Source organism: Neopelma chrysocephalum, unplaced genomic scaffold (genome assembly GCF_003984885.1).
Source record: "Neopelma chrysocephalum unplaced genomic scaffold, ASM398488v2 Primary Assembly neopelma1_96982, whole genome shotgun sequence".
NCBI classification, from domain to species: Eukaryota; Metazoa; Chordata; class Aves; order Passeriformes; family Pipridae; genus Neopelma; species Neopelma chrysocephalum.
In genome coordinates, this window is record NW_020925625.1 from 1 (window position 1) to 15882 (window position 15882).

Sequence of the window (15882 nt, forward strand, 5' to 3'; positions counted from 1 at the left end):
TTAACAGGAATCAAGTAGTAAGGGTTTGCCCCTGCCATGCCTGGGAGACAAAGCCACCTGGGAGTCAATAGCCACCTGGGCTGCCTTAGCAGGGGCATGGCCAGCAGACTTAGGGAAGGGATTAGCCTCCCTTTGCTCAGTACCTGTTAACATCTAGAATTCTGTGTTCAGTTTTGTGACCCACACAGGAAAGGCACTGACAATCAAACCCAGGGGAGGCTTAATGAACCCATCCTAGAGATGAATCAACACAGAGCCAGAAAACACAGATGAATGCTTTGCCACCCTCTTCCATAGTGCATCAATGTGAGGTCGATCTCTAGCTGTCCTGTGCAACAAAATAGCTAATTCCACATGGAACTGAACTCATCATGAGCAGTTCACCCTACAAATTCTCCCACAAGTCTTTATGGAGGAAATCAGGCTCTAGTCCCTCTTCTCTACACAACTTTCTGATACTTCCAGCTCTATGTCAGCACCTGTTACAGCCCAAAACACCTGCACATCACCCACGACAGACTCCACTCACAGCCCCAGTTTCATGTAAAGCAATTCTTCTCTTTGTCGCTTGCACCGTCATCTTCTTATTTCAAGCTCTTTGAAAGTAAGAAAAGTTGTTTTGTCTAAAAATTCTGGGGAGAGGATCACCATCTGTCAGAGACCTTGGCAAAGGGCTGCATGGGGGGCCGTGGTGACCTCTGTGGGCTCCTCAGCCATAGTATGGAGCAAAGCTGCTTTGCACTTACTTGGTCTGAGCGTCAGGGATCACTCACTGGAACGGTTTCTTATACAACTGTGAATACATCTTCATTCTAGTTAGAGCACAAGGCAACTCTCCTCTATCAACCTCTTAGCTAATGAGCTAAAATTCAGGTTATATCTTTTCTGTCTTTGTGCAAGACACCAGGAAGAGTTTCCAGGCCACCAAAGGTAGGTTTACAAAGAGGCCGTTGTCCAGAGCTTGGAGCCCCTGTGATGGGACATGTGCTGTGCACAGGACACTTCTAGGGTCTTCTCCCAGACACCAATGATGCTGAGATAAAGGGGAGTTTTCTCTTGAAGGAAATGTCCAGTTTATAGAGGCTGAAGTTCAGACACGCTCAATCACACTGCAAGTTACCAGAGGCTCTACTTTTGGTGCTTTTTCTTTTTAACTTCTAAAAAAAAATTTTTTTTTTAAGCACATCACCCAGGTGATTTGCTGCAGAACTGGAGGGACACTGTGAATGAACATTTTAAAATGCATGATCTGCTGGGGTACTGATGGAAAAAAACTTAGCGTGATGTTCATACTGTTTCTCTGCAGCAATGGGTTTTCCTCATGCATGGAAAAAGGTGTTTCAGTTCAGTAGGAAGCAGTTTCAGTTTTCAGTTCAGAGGATTTAATACATCCATTCATTTATCAAAGCACAGAACACAGTTTATATTCAGAGCCAGACAACAAGCTCTCAGTGCTCTGCAGAAATCTCAGTGATGCTTTGAAAGAATTCTGACAACTTTTCAAGGGACATTTTTGATAATCAGCACTGGAGAAGAAAAATCCTGAAAAGCAACACTGAATCATCTTACTGAAGATCTGCGAGGTAAGGAAAAGAAAACTTCACTGTTCCAGGAGCAAATCAATATTGGCCATGTCTATCACTGCATAGTCATGCAGATGGACATCAGACTACCCTATAGCTGCTCCTCTGACAAGACTGGGAACAAGCTACTGAGTGCACTTTGGGGCACTAGGTAACCAACTGGGTAACTAACTAAGTAACCAACTAGGTAGCCAGTTAGGTAGCCAAGCCAACTTCAGGTACCACCACACTCTTTTACTCTCCAGCTCTCAGTATAAATGGCATTCACTTTTCTGCAGGTATATGGCTCTAAGCAAGCTTGGCAATATCTAGAATAAAGATCTAAGGCACCCGTCTCTTCTTCTAGGGTTTCCTAACTGGTCCAAAACTATCTTCCTACCTGTATCCTCTTGCAGCCAGTGAAGCCCACTGGAAAAGAACAAGTCAGAGGAGGATGCCAGGAAGGCCACCTGAAGCACCTGTGTGGGCAGGAACTGAATGGTTCCCTTCCCAGAAGCCACTTGCACTTCTGGTGGGGAAATGCCTCCTACAGTAAAAATGGGAGCCTCTCTCCCCCCAACCCCAACACTTCAAAGCCCTCCTGTGGGGCAGGTGGTGCTGGGTAGCACCCCCCACCCTCTTCACCCTGTCCAGCACTGTTGCAGTTCACTTCTCAAGACATGCCAGCTTCACAAGAGGCCTTTCCCAGGCAACATCCCCAGCTCGGAGACCCCAGGATGGAGTCAATTCATAGCATGATCTCTATTATTGCCCCTGGCTCCCCATTCTGGGCACAAAAGTCACCCTCCATGTGGGTTCTGCATTGGTCCTGCTTCCCTCATGGTTCCACCAACCTCCCAGAGCTGCCCAGAGACCTGGAACACCCCTACACCCAGTGCCTCCCACCCATCCCAGGACGCAGGGCTGGCAGCACTTCTGGTTCCCAAGCGTATATCCCAGAGTGCGTTTGGCAGCATTCCCTTTCCTGGAACTGCCCAGGCACTGCGGCAGTGATCATGGCTCCCATCTATCCCTGTCGCTCACTGCAAAGACCAGCCCTTCTCCTCCTCCTCTTCCCAGCGTGCCTGGGAACATCCTTCCCTGCTGCAGCTCACAGTTTTCAGGCCCGGGGCCGTTCCTGTATCTGTCTGCCTGTCGCTCCTGTTGCAGTCTGCTGTTTCATGGTGAGTGCATTTTGTGCATCCATCCTTCCCTGCCCCCACATGGAAGTGTTGCAGTCCTGTTCTGTGTGCACATGTGCATTTGTCTGTCTGTTTGTGCTTTGTACCCTAGCAAAGGCTTGGCAGTTTCTGTGTGTCTGTGATTGCTGCCCTGTCCTGCCAGGCTCCTTAGTTCAAATGGTACCTACACATCTGGGATCTCTGAGATCAAGGACAGTAGGTTTAGGTCCAAATTCACAATGAGACACATACACAGTTCATGATATTTGCAATATATCATAAATATACTGTATATTTGTAAAATACAGGAAATAGATGTGCAAGCAGAGGAACTTCGTTATTGGGATCCTTGAAGGCAGGTATCACTAAATCAGGATTTTTACTATGAACAAAGAATCATATCTTCAATCTTGTAACAGTTTAATGACTGTTTCATCTAATAGGAGCTATCTTATGGGCGCTGAAGAGAATGAGGTTGCACACCACACAGATTTTGATTTCGGGATTTGTCCACTGATCATTTTTGGCGTTCCCCTTTTACTCATATTCTCTCATAAATAGCACATGGTGTTTGTCTTTTAGTTAACTGAAACTCCCAGGATTGTCCTAAACCGGTGCTTTGATCCCACACATTCACCTTGCATCATGTAGTGGCTGTGTTCAGCCATGAGAGAAAAACACACACTATCACACAGACCGTTAAAGTGGTTTTCCACTTTGAGAAACACAACATCCTCTCTGTCAAAGCACTTAGCCAAGATCAGTCCTCTCTTTTGATTCCAATTAACTAAATGCAGGTGCAGAGTGACTCAGCTTGTGCCAATACTATCTCCTCCAGGAATTCCTCTGATGAATGGGTCCTCCAGAATCAGGAGAATTATCCCAATACAGTTTAAAGAAAATGACAGCACAACTATGGAGTAACAGACATCATCAAATTCTGATTTAATTCTAGATTAGTGAAGTTTTTTTGCTTCCCTTGTGACATTTAAGTAAGCTGGGTTTTCCTTGTCTTTTCTTTGTTCTAACCTGTGTTCCTTGAGTCATGTTAATACTTCAGCTGGGCTGAAATATTCTTCTGGGACATTCTCACTGGGAAGACCATCTGGGCCAAGTTTCTTGTGACTCTTCCTCTTTATCATTTCTCTAGAAAAATATTTCTCACTGGGACCCACTGAGTGCACCAAATTCATTACCCCAGGAGATAAGTGCTGGTTCACAGTGATCCCCAAGAAGAAAGACATTTAGGTTCTGCAAAGTTTCATTTGAAATGTCATTGCTTAGACCTAACACTAGAAAGAAAGAGAGAACAGCATCAACAATCTTACACCCCCTTGGATGCTGAGACCCTCAGGCTGTGCAGCACTGAAAGATCTCTGATCAGCAGTATATTCCCTGTGCATGTTCTGTCTCTGTTACAATGAGCTGACTAGGGTTATCCTGAGGCCATGGGATTGGTGCAATCCAGCACAGGCCTGAAGGCCAAGCCAGATGTGCAGCACAGCACAGTCCTGTCCTGTGCCTCCTCAGATCAACTGCTTCGGGGTCACTAACTCTGAGGTATAATGATCCCCCAGTCAGGATCACTACAGCAGAGAATGCACATCCCTCCTTCTCTTCCTCGTTGTGTCCCCCCTCACATTCCTCTCATTCCTCATTCATTCCTTTGCCCCATTCTCACTCCCTCTTTCAGAACTCTCTGGCAATCCTCCTCCTTGCAGGGGTTTAGAACTTGATCGGAATGTATCTGAATGTATTGAAATACCTACTTTTATACATAATAATACTGAACTGAATCATACTATTGTGCAATTTAGGGGTGAGATGTAGTCGTTGAATGGGTATCTAGTACCATTTTAGATGTCCTGTCTGTTCCAAGATAGACACCCGATGCCAATATATCTATAGCACAGAGCCCCCAGGAGGCAGCTAGAAGGAATGTCCTCACCTTTGCTAGGACCGCTCACCCATGCAAAGCCTTCTCGCTGCAAATGACCCTCCTGTCCAATGTTTTGACAACAGAGTCAAGGCTCTACTCAGTGTTTGTAAGAGTTCACTGACTGTACACAGAACTGGTGGGTTTAGGTGCCTAACTGACAGATCAGTCACAAATCAGGCACTTTTTATAGTCCTCTCCCTCACAGTCCACATACCTCCAGTTGCTCCTCAGTTCTGCCATTGTCCTCTTGCCTCCCATTTTTCTGGATGTGCATCCATACATCCCAGACACAAATTAATTCATCCATTCTTTTCCCCATTTCCCCAATGTAAGGATGCAAGGAGTCATCCCCATGTATGTGGGTGTGAGCTAGAGATCATGGAGGAAGGGAAGATTGAGGTGCCCAGGTTTTTTTTGTTCTTGCTGTTTTTTGGGTTGGTTTTTGTTTGTTTGGTTGATTGGTTTTGTATGTGTGTGTGTATGTGTGTTTTGCTTGTTTGTTTGTTTTTTCCCCAGAAGGTCCTCATAGCTCACTTTTGCTCTTTTCCTCATAGAAGTTCTCTTCAACCAAAAAGTCAAGATGAGGAAAAGTGGCATCCTGAGCAAACAGTATATGTGTAGGGGTAAGTTGGGGACAGAAGGGTGGCACCTGTGAGTGGTGGAGAAGATCTTAGCTGAGGAGTAATGTGGGAAGAATGGATTTTTTGGCTGGTTGACAGGCAGTCACATCTCACCATGTCCTGGGAACCCAGGGACATGGCCTGTAGTCAGCCTTTACATTCTGTCACTGGCATAGCAAACATCATTCTGTAAGCGTGATTCATCTCACTCATAGTGCTGAAGGCTTTCCAGGGAAATGATTACAAAGTAGTAGGAGGATGTAGGACAGATATCTACTGCTGTGGGAAGCTGGTAACCCTCCTCAGTGCTATGATACTGCATCATCTCTACTGTGGAGCTAAATGAACCGCTGTGGTTGTGTGATACCTTAGTACATCACTTGATTAGTGAGTTGAATCATCCTCTCCAGGTGAACTCTACCATCTTAGGTACACCATCTCCTTCCAAGACATTACAGCAACCCCTATGATGGTCTTATACCTTCCTTTGCAAAGTGTCACTCTCTTCCTCCTACAGTGTTTCACCATTCTTGACAAAGACACTACTCCAATGTATTTTACCAACAGGTCTGATGCCTCACTGATGCCCAGCCTTGCCCTAAAATGAGTGTTCTTTACCTCAAAGCAAGGGCAAAGGTATGGAGAAGGTTTCCCTCCATTGGCTGCTGTCATAGCAGATAGAGAGATCACCAAGACCATCTTCCAACCAAATTCAGATCTACACATTGTTGGTCTCAGATAAACCATAGGCTACAAGTATGACAAATGAGAAAGGGAGGTCAGTCAGAAATATCTCTGCTGTCAACAATGAAAAGGAGATAAATCATGGAATTACAGCATGGGTAAGATTGGAAGCGACCTCTGGAGGTCATCTAGTCTAACCTCTCTGCTCAAGCAGGGTCCTGTAGAACACATTACACAGGATTGAGTTCAGACAGCTTTTGAATATCTCCAGAGAAGGAGACACCAAAACCTCTCTGAATCTCTCTGGGAACCTGTTCCAGTGCTCAGTCACCCAAACACAGCTGGCCTTGGCAGTGAACACTGAAGCAAATCTGCTTGACACCTCCTGCCATATGTGTGAAGCTCCAGTGTGGGACTGTCTCAGGCTATGTGCTGGGGGACAGACAGACTTTTCTTACTGTCATGGTAGGCCTGAGCTAAGATGAAGTATGGCAGGTGGCAATCTGAGAGCACAGCTGCCATGTGCTTTGGACAGAGAGGGGCTTAGAGAGCTGAGAAACTTTGGTCTAAGGGAAACTTTGGCAGCCTAAGGGACCTTTCATTTCTGTTTACCAGCTTCTGCAACTGACATTTCTGTGGCAGGTTTGGACACACAACTCTTTTCCACTACAAGCAGACACCTCAAATTTAAAGATTCCTACAGACAATCAGGGAGTTTGAGAACTATTGTGTCTTCCTCAGGCTTATTCCAGAGGGGAATATGGTTCTTTTCTTCCTATCCTGAAGTGGAGCTGGAAACTGTGACAGTAAATGTAACCATTCAGGACTTTGTGGCTGATGTGGTGTCTGAGCTGGTTTTCCGCAACATGCAGCAAGTCTCCAAGGAGACCATGTTCATCTTTCCTGTGGATTCAAACACTGTTGTAGACACCTTCCACGCTACCATGGGGGACTCTTGCATTGAAGCAATGCTCTGGGAGAAGGAGGAGGTACTGGGGTTGTAGTGGGAATGGGTGGTTTGTGGACTGGGTGAGAGGATCCTGGGGATTTAATTTCTTTCATTCATTCTTATGGAGACCTCAGTGATACATTTTTCTCCCTTTGTGGCAGGCCCAGAAGCTGTACAAAGCTACTCCAGGCATGGAGAATTTAAGATGCCTGCAGGATCAGTGGGATCTCTGGGGTCGTGTGTTCGCTTGTTTCTTGGGAACCCTGCCTCCTAACGGGGAGGTGACCATCAGCCTGTGCTACGTCCAGGAGCTGCCACTGCAGCCGAATGGGGCTGCCCAGTTTTGCTGGCCACATGAACTGTTCCCGTGGATAAAATACACCAGTGAGTGATGCAGGGAGAAACAGGCGGCTCCCCAGCATCCCTCAGGGAGGGGCTGGGGGTGTGTATCTGCAGGAGTGCCTCAGTGAGAGAATCTGAATATTCCCCCTTGCCCCCCATAGTCATGAACCCCACAAGTCTCCTCATATATACCACAGCAAGAGACCCCCACAGACCCCTAAGCAAAACACAGTGTGTGTCTACAGATTCACCACCACCACAACTAAACACTACAGTGAGGGACTTCTTAGATGCCACATTTTCTCTCTAGAAATGAGAGACAGAGCCCCACCACAACTGAGTGCTTCAGTTTCTCACACCTCTCTCTCCTTGCAGGTAGGATCTCTTCCAAGGAGGAGATGTCCAAAAACCTGCACTTCAGCATCTCCCTGAAGTCAGCCCGTGGTGTGTCCCATGTAGTCATTAACAGCAGCCACACCCCTTTGCAATACACGGCTTCTGATCACACATCTGCTCAGGTATGTCACTGCCAGATGCTTCCCAAAGTGGGAGAGTAGAGAAGGATCTGCAACCTGCTGGTGCTCCTTAGGACTCCTTAATCCACTTATTTGGTTCTCTTTTCTCCACACACCCTACTTATCCTCAGGTATTCTTGAAATCATCACCCTGGATGCAGGATGATCTGAACTTAATGGTATATTACAAAGGGCCTCACACTCTCAGTGCTGTGGTGGAGAGGAGAGATCCTAAAGCCCCACCTGGTGAGTGAGGAGGGTGGAAATAGGCATTAGGGAGAGGGTGTCAGGGAGAGTGGGAGGATCTGGGGGCAAAAAGTCAGAGCTGAGGGCAAAAGAAAAGAGACAAGGAAGGATGCTCCAGTCTATAAATCCTTCTTATTTCCCCCCACACACCCTAGGCTCTCTGCTAGGACACCCTGTTGTGATGCTGACACTGATGCCAAACATTCCTGAAGTAGTGTCCAGTCCAGGCCATCTGGGGGAATTCCTCTTTCTCATGGACTGCAGCCTCTTCCAGGATGCACAGGTACCACTGGATGAGATCTTCAGGGAACATTTTCCTCACCCGTCATGCTCAGGTGGTGGGGATAGAGGCAAGCTGCTTCACGTGGGCAGATGTTCTGCTTAGCTTCCCCATCTGAGTTCTGCCCATCCCTCCATCTCTCCACAGAACACACTGTTATTCCTCCTCAAGAGTTTGCCTCTGGGCTGTTACTTCAACATCTACAGTTTTGGGGCCACTTTCAAAGCCTTCTATCCGTGAGTTCAGGGTGATAAGGGAGTAGGGTCAAGGGGTAAGTATAGTATGACTTTTCTCCCCCTCTCTGACACTCTGGGTGCCTTCCCACAGGAAGAGTGTGGAGTACACACAGGAAAACATGGACAGTGCTGTGGGGCGCATCTCCTCCATCTGCCCTGATCTGGGGGGCTGTGACCTGTTGGGTCTCCTAAGGTCTATTTACAGCACTCCTCTCCGTTATGGACACCCCCGTCAGGTATGAGGGGCCAAAGGATTTTGGGGAGGGGAATGGGTGTAAACAAATGTAGATTTCAGGGCTAAGGGTGAGATATTCTGCTGCTGTTTGCGAGGAGAGTTGGCATGTGGGAGGCATCCTCATGGGAGAAAGTGATACCATCTTTGGACTGAGCGGCTTGGAAGGACTTCTGTGCAATTGTCCTGCACATGGGGGAGCTGGATCTTCCTTGTAGGGTGTCTCTTTGTGCTGAGAGGTGTCCTGGTGCTAATGAAAGGAGACTCACAACCTCTTTTCCTATGTCAAGGCCAGTGGGCATGAGAGTGTAAGGGAGCAAACTGGGAAGGCTGCCTGCATTTTAGGCGAGTGTCTTTCCTCTATGGGGGTTCCAAGACCTGAGAATCTTTGTTTCCTTTCCTCTCTCCCTCAGCTTTTTATCTTCATTCAAAGGAAGATCTCCAGTGAAGAGGAAGCTGTCATGGCTGAGGTCTACCGCTACCGAGACCACCACCGGTAATGCCTGCACTCTTTACCTGGTGGGCTTCCTCTCCCAGTCTTTCCCTGCTCTTCTCAGCAGTATCTCAGCAGTATTCCTCTTTACCCTCACTAAGCAATACCTCAATGCACTCTTCAGCCCCAAAACCCATTCTCATGGTCATCAGGCAACATCTCTTATCCCAGAGTGAATGGGAAGACACAATATCGGTTTCATGTTTACAACTAGAAGCATCATTATCTCTCAAGACTTTGTCCTTTGGACCACTCTTGTTCTTTGTGCCTCTCACCTGTGTCCCACTTCTAACATCTCCCTCTTTTCCTGTACAGGTGTTTCTGTTTTCCTGCTAACAGATGTGTCAACTTTCACCTTTCCCAGGCCATAGCCCTGGAGACAAAAGGTGAATGTGTGTGCATCCACTCAAGAGTGGACATGGCATCCAAGGTAATGACCCAGGTACCTGGGCTTCCAGGATCACCCCCGCTCTATTCAATGCTTCCCATGGCTCACATAAACGTGCAACGCAACCATCCACACAAACTCCAAGACCCCTCCCAAATTCCCATCATCCCAGAACTGGGAGGGAGTCCAAGTGGTTTGTGCTCTCTGCTTTCTGTGTCACCAGGCAGTGAAATGTCTGCAGCGGGCTCTGCAGCCTATGGCCAGTGGGATCTCACTACACTGGGACCTTCCACCTGGCCTGGAGGTGTCACTGATCAGAAAAGCTCCTGAGACGATCTTCCAGGGACATCAGAGCTCCATCTATGCCCAGATCCGTGGGCAAGTACAGGTGAGAGGGATCCAGGAACCATATGCACCAGGGCATGGCTTTCTGGAAGGTAAAGGACCCACGTCCTATTCCACCTTCCCAGTATTGAGTGTCTTTCACCTGCTTTAGACCTGGGAGAGACCATTATCAGGGCTCTGTAAACCTTCATTGCCTCTGCTCCAAGCATGGGTATCTACTTCCTTAGTAGAGCAGGAAGGGAATCTAGGTAGCCAGGCTGCCTGGGCCCAGAATATGAACTTTTCTGTCTGACTCTTCCCTTGCGTTACCAGGATGCAAAGGTGGATGAGGGAGCTGTGACTCTTCGGTACCATGTGGGCAATCAGTTCTTCGATTACACACTCAGGTTCTCACTGTCCCCGTCATCAGATGACAGGTGAGAGGGTAACACACCTGCACATGAGGCAGAGTGACATTGGCAGGGTCTGCAGGAGGAACAGCAGAAGTTCTTCACTTGCACCCTGAGGTGGGAAGAGAATCTGGGTATCTGGTGCTCCTGGCTTGTCCCTTCTGTGCTGACCTTGGGAGAGGAGCTCGGTGACCATTAATCCACTGCCCCCTCCTCTTTAGTCCATGTGTCCCTTGCCCCTCCCCGAAGGGGAACCAAGGTCTAACTCCCTGCCCCTGCAGGCTGCCAGTGCATCGCATGGCCCTGATGCACCTGCTGTGGGAACGAGCCTGGGAGGGGACAAGCAGGACAGAGAAGGACTCCTGGCAGAGCACAGTGAAGTCCAGCCTCACCCTGGGTGTTCCATCTCCCTTCACATCCATTGTGGCTGTACGGATGAAACACAGGGACGCCTGGCACCATGGTAAGGCTGGAAACAGTGGGGACACTGGAACACCTGGTGGTCTGATGCCTTCTCACCATCGCAGCCCCTGGTCCTATGGGCCTGACCACCCTTTGGCCTGCCTCTAATACCCACGATTCTACCCCTACCTCCCTGCCTTTCTTCCTAGATTCTTTGCCTCCAGACTCTTCCATGATGCTCTCTCCCTCTTTAAACCTGGTTCCCTGCCAGTTGCTCTGGTTGCGTGGATTCAGGCCTGTGTTGTTCAAGTCCACCAAGTTTTGGATGGTTCAGAAATGCCAGTTATGCCTTGAGATGCTCGGTCACAAAGCCCCTGACACTGGGATACTCACCCAGCTTTCGACATACAGTAAAGGTAAGGAGAAATTCTTAGCTCAGCATTCTCAAAATGTGTTGGACTAGGGCTGAACTTTCAGAATCACTAGACTTTCTGATTGTCACTATGCTGGGGATGGATGGAGTGACAGACCTACAAAAGTCCAGGGGATTGGGTTCATCCAAAAGTGCCAAAGGAGTGGGCTGATGCCACTGCCACTCTATCATCTTCAAAAGATCATGGCAAATGGGAGAGGTTCCCATGGCTGGAAAGTAGTCAGATGTCTCACCCATCTTCAAGAAGAGGAAGAAGAAAAGTTCAGAGACATACAAGCTGGTCAGACTCCCATTAATCTGAGGAAGGATCTGGAGCAAATAATCCTCTTAGAAGGGCCATCCTGTATGGGTTTTGAAAAGAAAATCATGCCTGACCAACCTCACTGCTTTCTTGAATGAGGTAGCTGGAACTGTGAGCAAGAGAAGGGTAGTGGATTCTCTATACCTTGACTTTAGCACGACCTTTGACAGTCTCTCAATTGAGGCATCAATGATATACTGGCTGGGATAAGGGATCAATGAGGTTGGTGGAAAATTGGCTAGACTGCTGAGCTCAAAGAACAGTGATCAGCAGTTCAGAGTCCAGCTGGTGCCCAAAACCCAGTGCAATTCCAGAGGGATCTCTCATGGTAGCAGTACCATTTAATATCTTTGTTAATGACCTGAACATTAATGGACAGAGTGCACTCCCAGCAAGTTTATGAACAACACCAAATTGGGAGCAGTAGGTGTGTGATCAGTACAATAAAGGCTGGAGAAACGGCCTGACAGGAACTGTGTGACATTCAATAAAAAAAATGCGAAGTCTTGCATCGGGAATGAATCAGGAATTGGATAACCCTACGAACAGTACAGGCTCAGGGCATGCACGTTCAAGGAAGCAGCTCTACAGGAAAGGATCTTGGGGTCCTAGAGGACAACTACTTGAACGAAAGGAAGTGTGCCCTGCAACCAAGAAAGCCAACAGCATCCCAGGCTGCAGAAGCAAGAGTATAGTCACTGTGCAGGAAGGTGATTGTGGGCATCGTGTCCAACTTCTGCTTCCTTAACCAGAGAGGTATCGACACACTGGAGTGACTCTAGGGAAGGGCCACTGAACTGAGATGGCTGAGCACATGGTGTGTGAGGAGAGGCTGAGAGAACTGGGTTTGTTCATCTTTTAGAAGAAGGTACCTGTCTACTTGTCTAGTTGTCTACAAGTGGCTGACTGAAGGAAAAAAAGAAAAAAACCAGAGGAAACTCTTTTTTGAAGTGCCCAATATTAGGACTTGAGGCAACAGACACAAGTTGGACCACAGGAAATGCTGACTGGGTATGAGGAATTATTTATTTTTTTTTTAATCATAAGGAAAATATAAAAATTGGTGGAATCTCCATCCTTAGAGATATTCAAGACTTGACTACACAGATACCAGAGTGAGCTGTTCTAATGAGACCTGCTTTGAGTAGGAATTTGATCAAGAAGACCTCCAGAAGTCCCTTCCAACCTCTGTATACCTTTAGGCCTGTCTTAAATGATGCCTAGTTTTGCCCTAACTACTCTGTGCCCAACTGCTTCATTTTCTGACCATAATAACTTTTCAGTCTGCTCCAGAATTGAGCCTAGGACCATAATAGTCATGGGCTGTGCTTGACTCTCTTCATCTTTGCACTCTTGTGATGTAATGGTGCTGTAGCTCCAAAGAAGTTTTATATCTTAGAACAAGGAAAGGAAGGACTCATGGTGATGTTGGTGGGTTTAAGAGTGGATGATGCAGAAGGACCAGTGAGGGACCCTCAAGGGTGAATGTGAGCCATAATGGGGGAAGTGACAGGAAGGAATAACATGAGCAATGCTCATGGGTGGAATTAGGCATGTTCGGAGAGAATTACTCTGGGTAAACTAGAGCATATAGGACAAATTTTAACATAGTTGTGACATATTTGAGAGACCTGACGATACTCTGGGAGGTCTGGAAAAAGTTCCAGATGCTTGTGTATGACTGGAAAAATTGAAAAAGTCTGGAGAGGATGGAGTAGAGTTAAGCATACTTGGAGAAGGTAGAATTTAAGGTTAGTGGTCATTGCCCATCTCCATGTGAGTTGTGTGAACATTTCTGTCTTCCAGAGCAGAAGCTTTCTCCTGAAGAACAGATGATGGATGAACTGCCAGCACTTAACATCAGTTGGGACTGGGCAATTTCACCACAGGCAACAAGACTGTGTGACTTCTCTGGGCTCAGGGCAGTGGTGGCACTCCAGAAAGCAAATGGCTCCTGGGCCCTCACCACAGCTCTGGCCTCTGCCTTGGGGCTCAGCAAAGCTGATATTGAGGGACGGAGGCCCAGTGAGGTAAGGAGATCAGGGGCAGGAGGGGGACACTCTCATGAGCTGAACTTTCCTGTTCCAACCAAATTTCTAGTCTGAGCTGAACTGAGAGGAAGAGATCAAGGCAGTGGGGTTTATCCTCTCCGCTTGTGGAAGAAGGACATGGAGGGTGTGGGGTGAAATCCAGAGGTACTGGGGAACTTTCTGATGTAGAGGATTTCAGAAGCTTAAAGAGTTTGTTTGTATGCATTGAAGTCTTCTTCTCCTTGGTTGTTCTGTTTTCCCTCACAGGATGTGGAGCCAGCTGTCTGGGCCACAGTTTTGGCCTTGGTCTGGTTGCACAAATATAAGTGGAAGGTACCTTGGTCAGAGCTTCTGGTGGCCAAAGCATGCAGGTGGCTGCTGGACCAAGCTGGTAAGAAGATTTTGCTGTGAGGAGTCACACTCTGGACTTTTCCCACTAAATGCACAGTTGACACCCACTGATTCATATTCCTCTTTCCCAGTGCTCCTGTGCTGCAGTCTGTGAGACTGTTGATACACAACGTATTCCCTTACTGAGTTGTTGTCCCTCTCTGCATTTTCTCTCTTCTTGCAGAAGTCCAACTGGATGAATGTCTGGATGCAGCAAATTCCCTGCTGGGCTGCTTTGTGGAGCCCACTGTCTTCAGGATGTGCACTTACCTCACTGCTGGGGATGGACAAGAAGCTGGGTGGGAACACAGCCAGGAAAGCTGACTCAAGCTAGTGAAAGGGATGTATCGCATACCATTAACATCACACCCTTGTGGGATGGAGGGAGTGAGTTGCTGGGTGGGTGCTTAGTTGCTGTCCATGGCCAACTCACCAAAGCTGGTTTGTTCACGTATTTGTTCTCTCCCATAATCACTGTGTTCCGAAAAATAATGCTAATCACAAATACTAAAATTTGCTTCATTTCCATATTCTGCTTTTCTCTGAGATTTACTCAGTCATCAGTTCAAAATACCAGACTGCAGGGAGGAAAATTTGTTAAGATAATACAGGAAAACACCTTCATGTATCTGACTGTTTGTTTCCCTCCTCCCTTCCTGTGTGCCTTTCTGGCTTTTTATAGAAATGTAAGAATAATGTTATTTGCTAGAGGAACTTTTTTTTCTTTTTCTTTCTTCTTTTTTTTTTCCTAAAAAGCAGTTTGTCAAGTAAAGGGGTGTATTTCACTGGATCACTGCAGTGTTTACCATAGGTGCCCAGTGCCATTTCAGCTGTCCTGAGATATCTGAACCACCTGTCAGGTAGGAGGCAGGATAGAAAGGACTGGTTTTCTGAGGTGACAGCTGGGGAGTGAGTGAAATACCATTGTGGAATGGCATTTGGCTGCCTATATATTGAAGTCCAGTGCCATTTATGATGTTCTAGGATTTTCAAGCTGAAGCCAGGCAAGGCCTAGAAAGCAAATGTAATAAGCAATACGAAAAGTAGAGAGTTAAATTCAGAATATAGGTGTAAGCAAAAGCACAAAGAATTTGGTCTTAGAAATAGTGGAGGCAATAATTTACTAAGTTATGCAGAACACATTGACACAGGAGAACAGAAGCATATGTAATCAGGAAAACAGAAGGAACTGAGAAGCTAAAATAGATATATAGAATGAAAACAAAGGCTGACAAGGAAGGAAGATGAGCCAAAATCTAGGTATCCTTGCCAAAATATCAGAAATCTCTGCCAGACGCACCAGGAAATCAGCCAGAATAGGAAAGTTCACAAAGTTCATGATGAGTATGAGAGGGGGGCCGGGGGCTCATGAGGCTGAAGAACCGGAATGACCCTCCCAGATTCTCCCCAAATTGAAGACCACACCTCTAACTCTGCCTAAACTCCACCTGTTATGAATATTAAAAATGCATGTTGCAATATTATGAATATTCATATTGTATGATGCAATTGCTTGCCAAAAATTGTATAAAAAGTCCAGCTGTGAGTTGTTGGAGCGAAGTGGTTTTCCCAGGGTGACCTGGCCGCTTCCCGACGCCGAGAATAAACACACCTCCTGCTTAAAGGCTACAAACTTTGTCTCTGAGCAGTTACTCCATCTGTGCCGTATTGGGGGCATAAAATTGGCATCAAAGCATATTAGGTTTACATGACAAGGTTTTGGTAGTGGGGAGGCTGCAGCAGTGACCTCTGTGGGAATCCCCTATGTGGGATTTTCCCATGCCAATCACTGGTGGTTCCAAACCAGACCCACTTACAGAGGCAGTCAGCAAAGCTGGCGGCCTCCCTGTAAAATCACATGTAAGAAAAGGCAAATAATGCTATGCAGACAGAACAGGAGGGAAAAGAAGAGTGAGAACAGCAAT

At 47.0% G+C, this 15882-nt stretch overlaps 1 protein-coding gene across 1 annotated transcript; it reads left to right on the forward strand.

Moving 5' to 3' along the window:
* Positions 1 to 2703: 2703 nt before the first annotated feature.
* Positions 2704 to 14919, forward strand: LOC113960978 (von Willebrand factor A domain-containing protein 5A-like). The gene is made up of 18 exons (XM_027670938.1): positions 2704 to 2746; positions 5237 to 5305; positions 6728 to 6975; positions 7097 to 7319; positions 7653 to 7795; positions 7924 to 8038; positions 8194 to 8321; positions 8466 to 8554; positions 8646 to 8790; positions 9200 to 9282; positions 9595 to 9709; positions 9891 to 10055; positions 10325 to 10428; positions 10683 to 10864; positions 11028 to 11219; positions 13344 to 13567; positions 13835 to 13958; positions 14142 to 14919. Exons 2-18 carry the CDS (start codon positions 5263 to 5265, stop codon positions 14279 to 14281), a joined length of 2463 nt encoding a protein of 820 aa, XP_027526739.1. The 5' UTR covers positions 2704 to 2746; positions 5237 to 5262; the 3' UTR covers positions 14282 to 14919.
* The last annotated feature ends 963 nt before the right edge of the window (positions 14920 to 15882 follow it).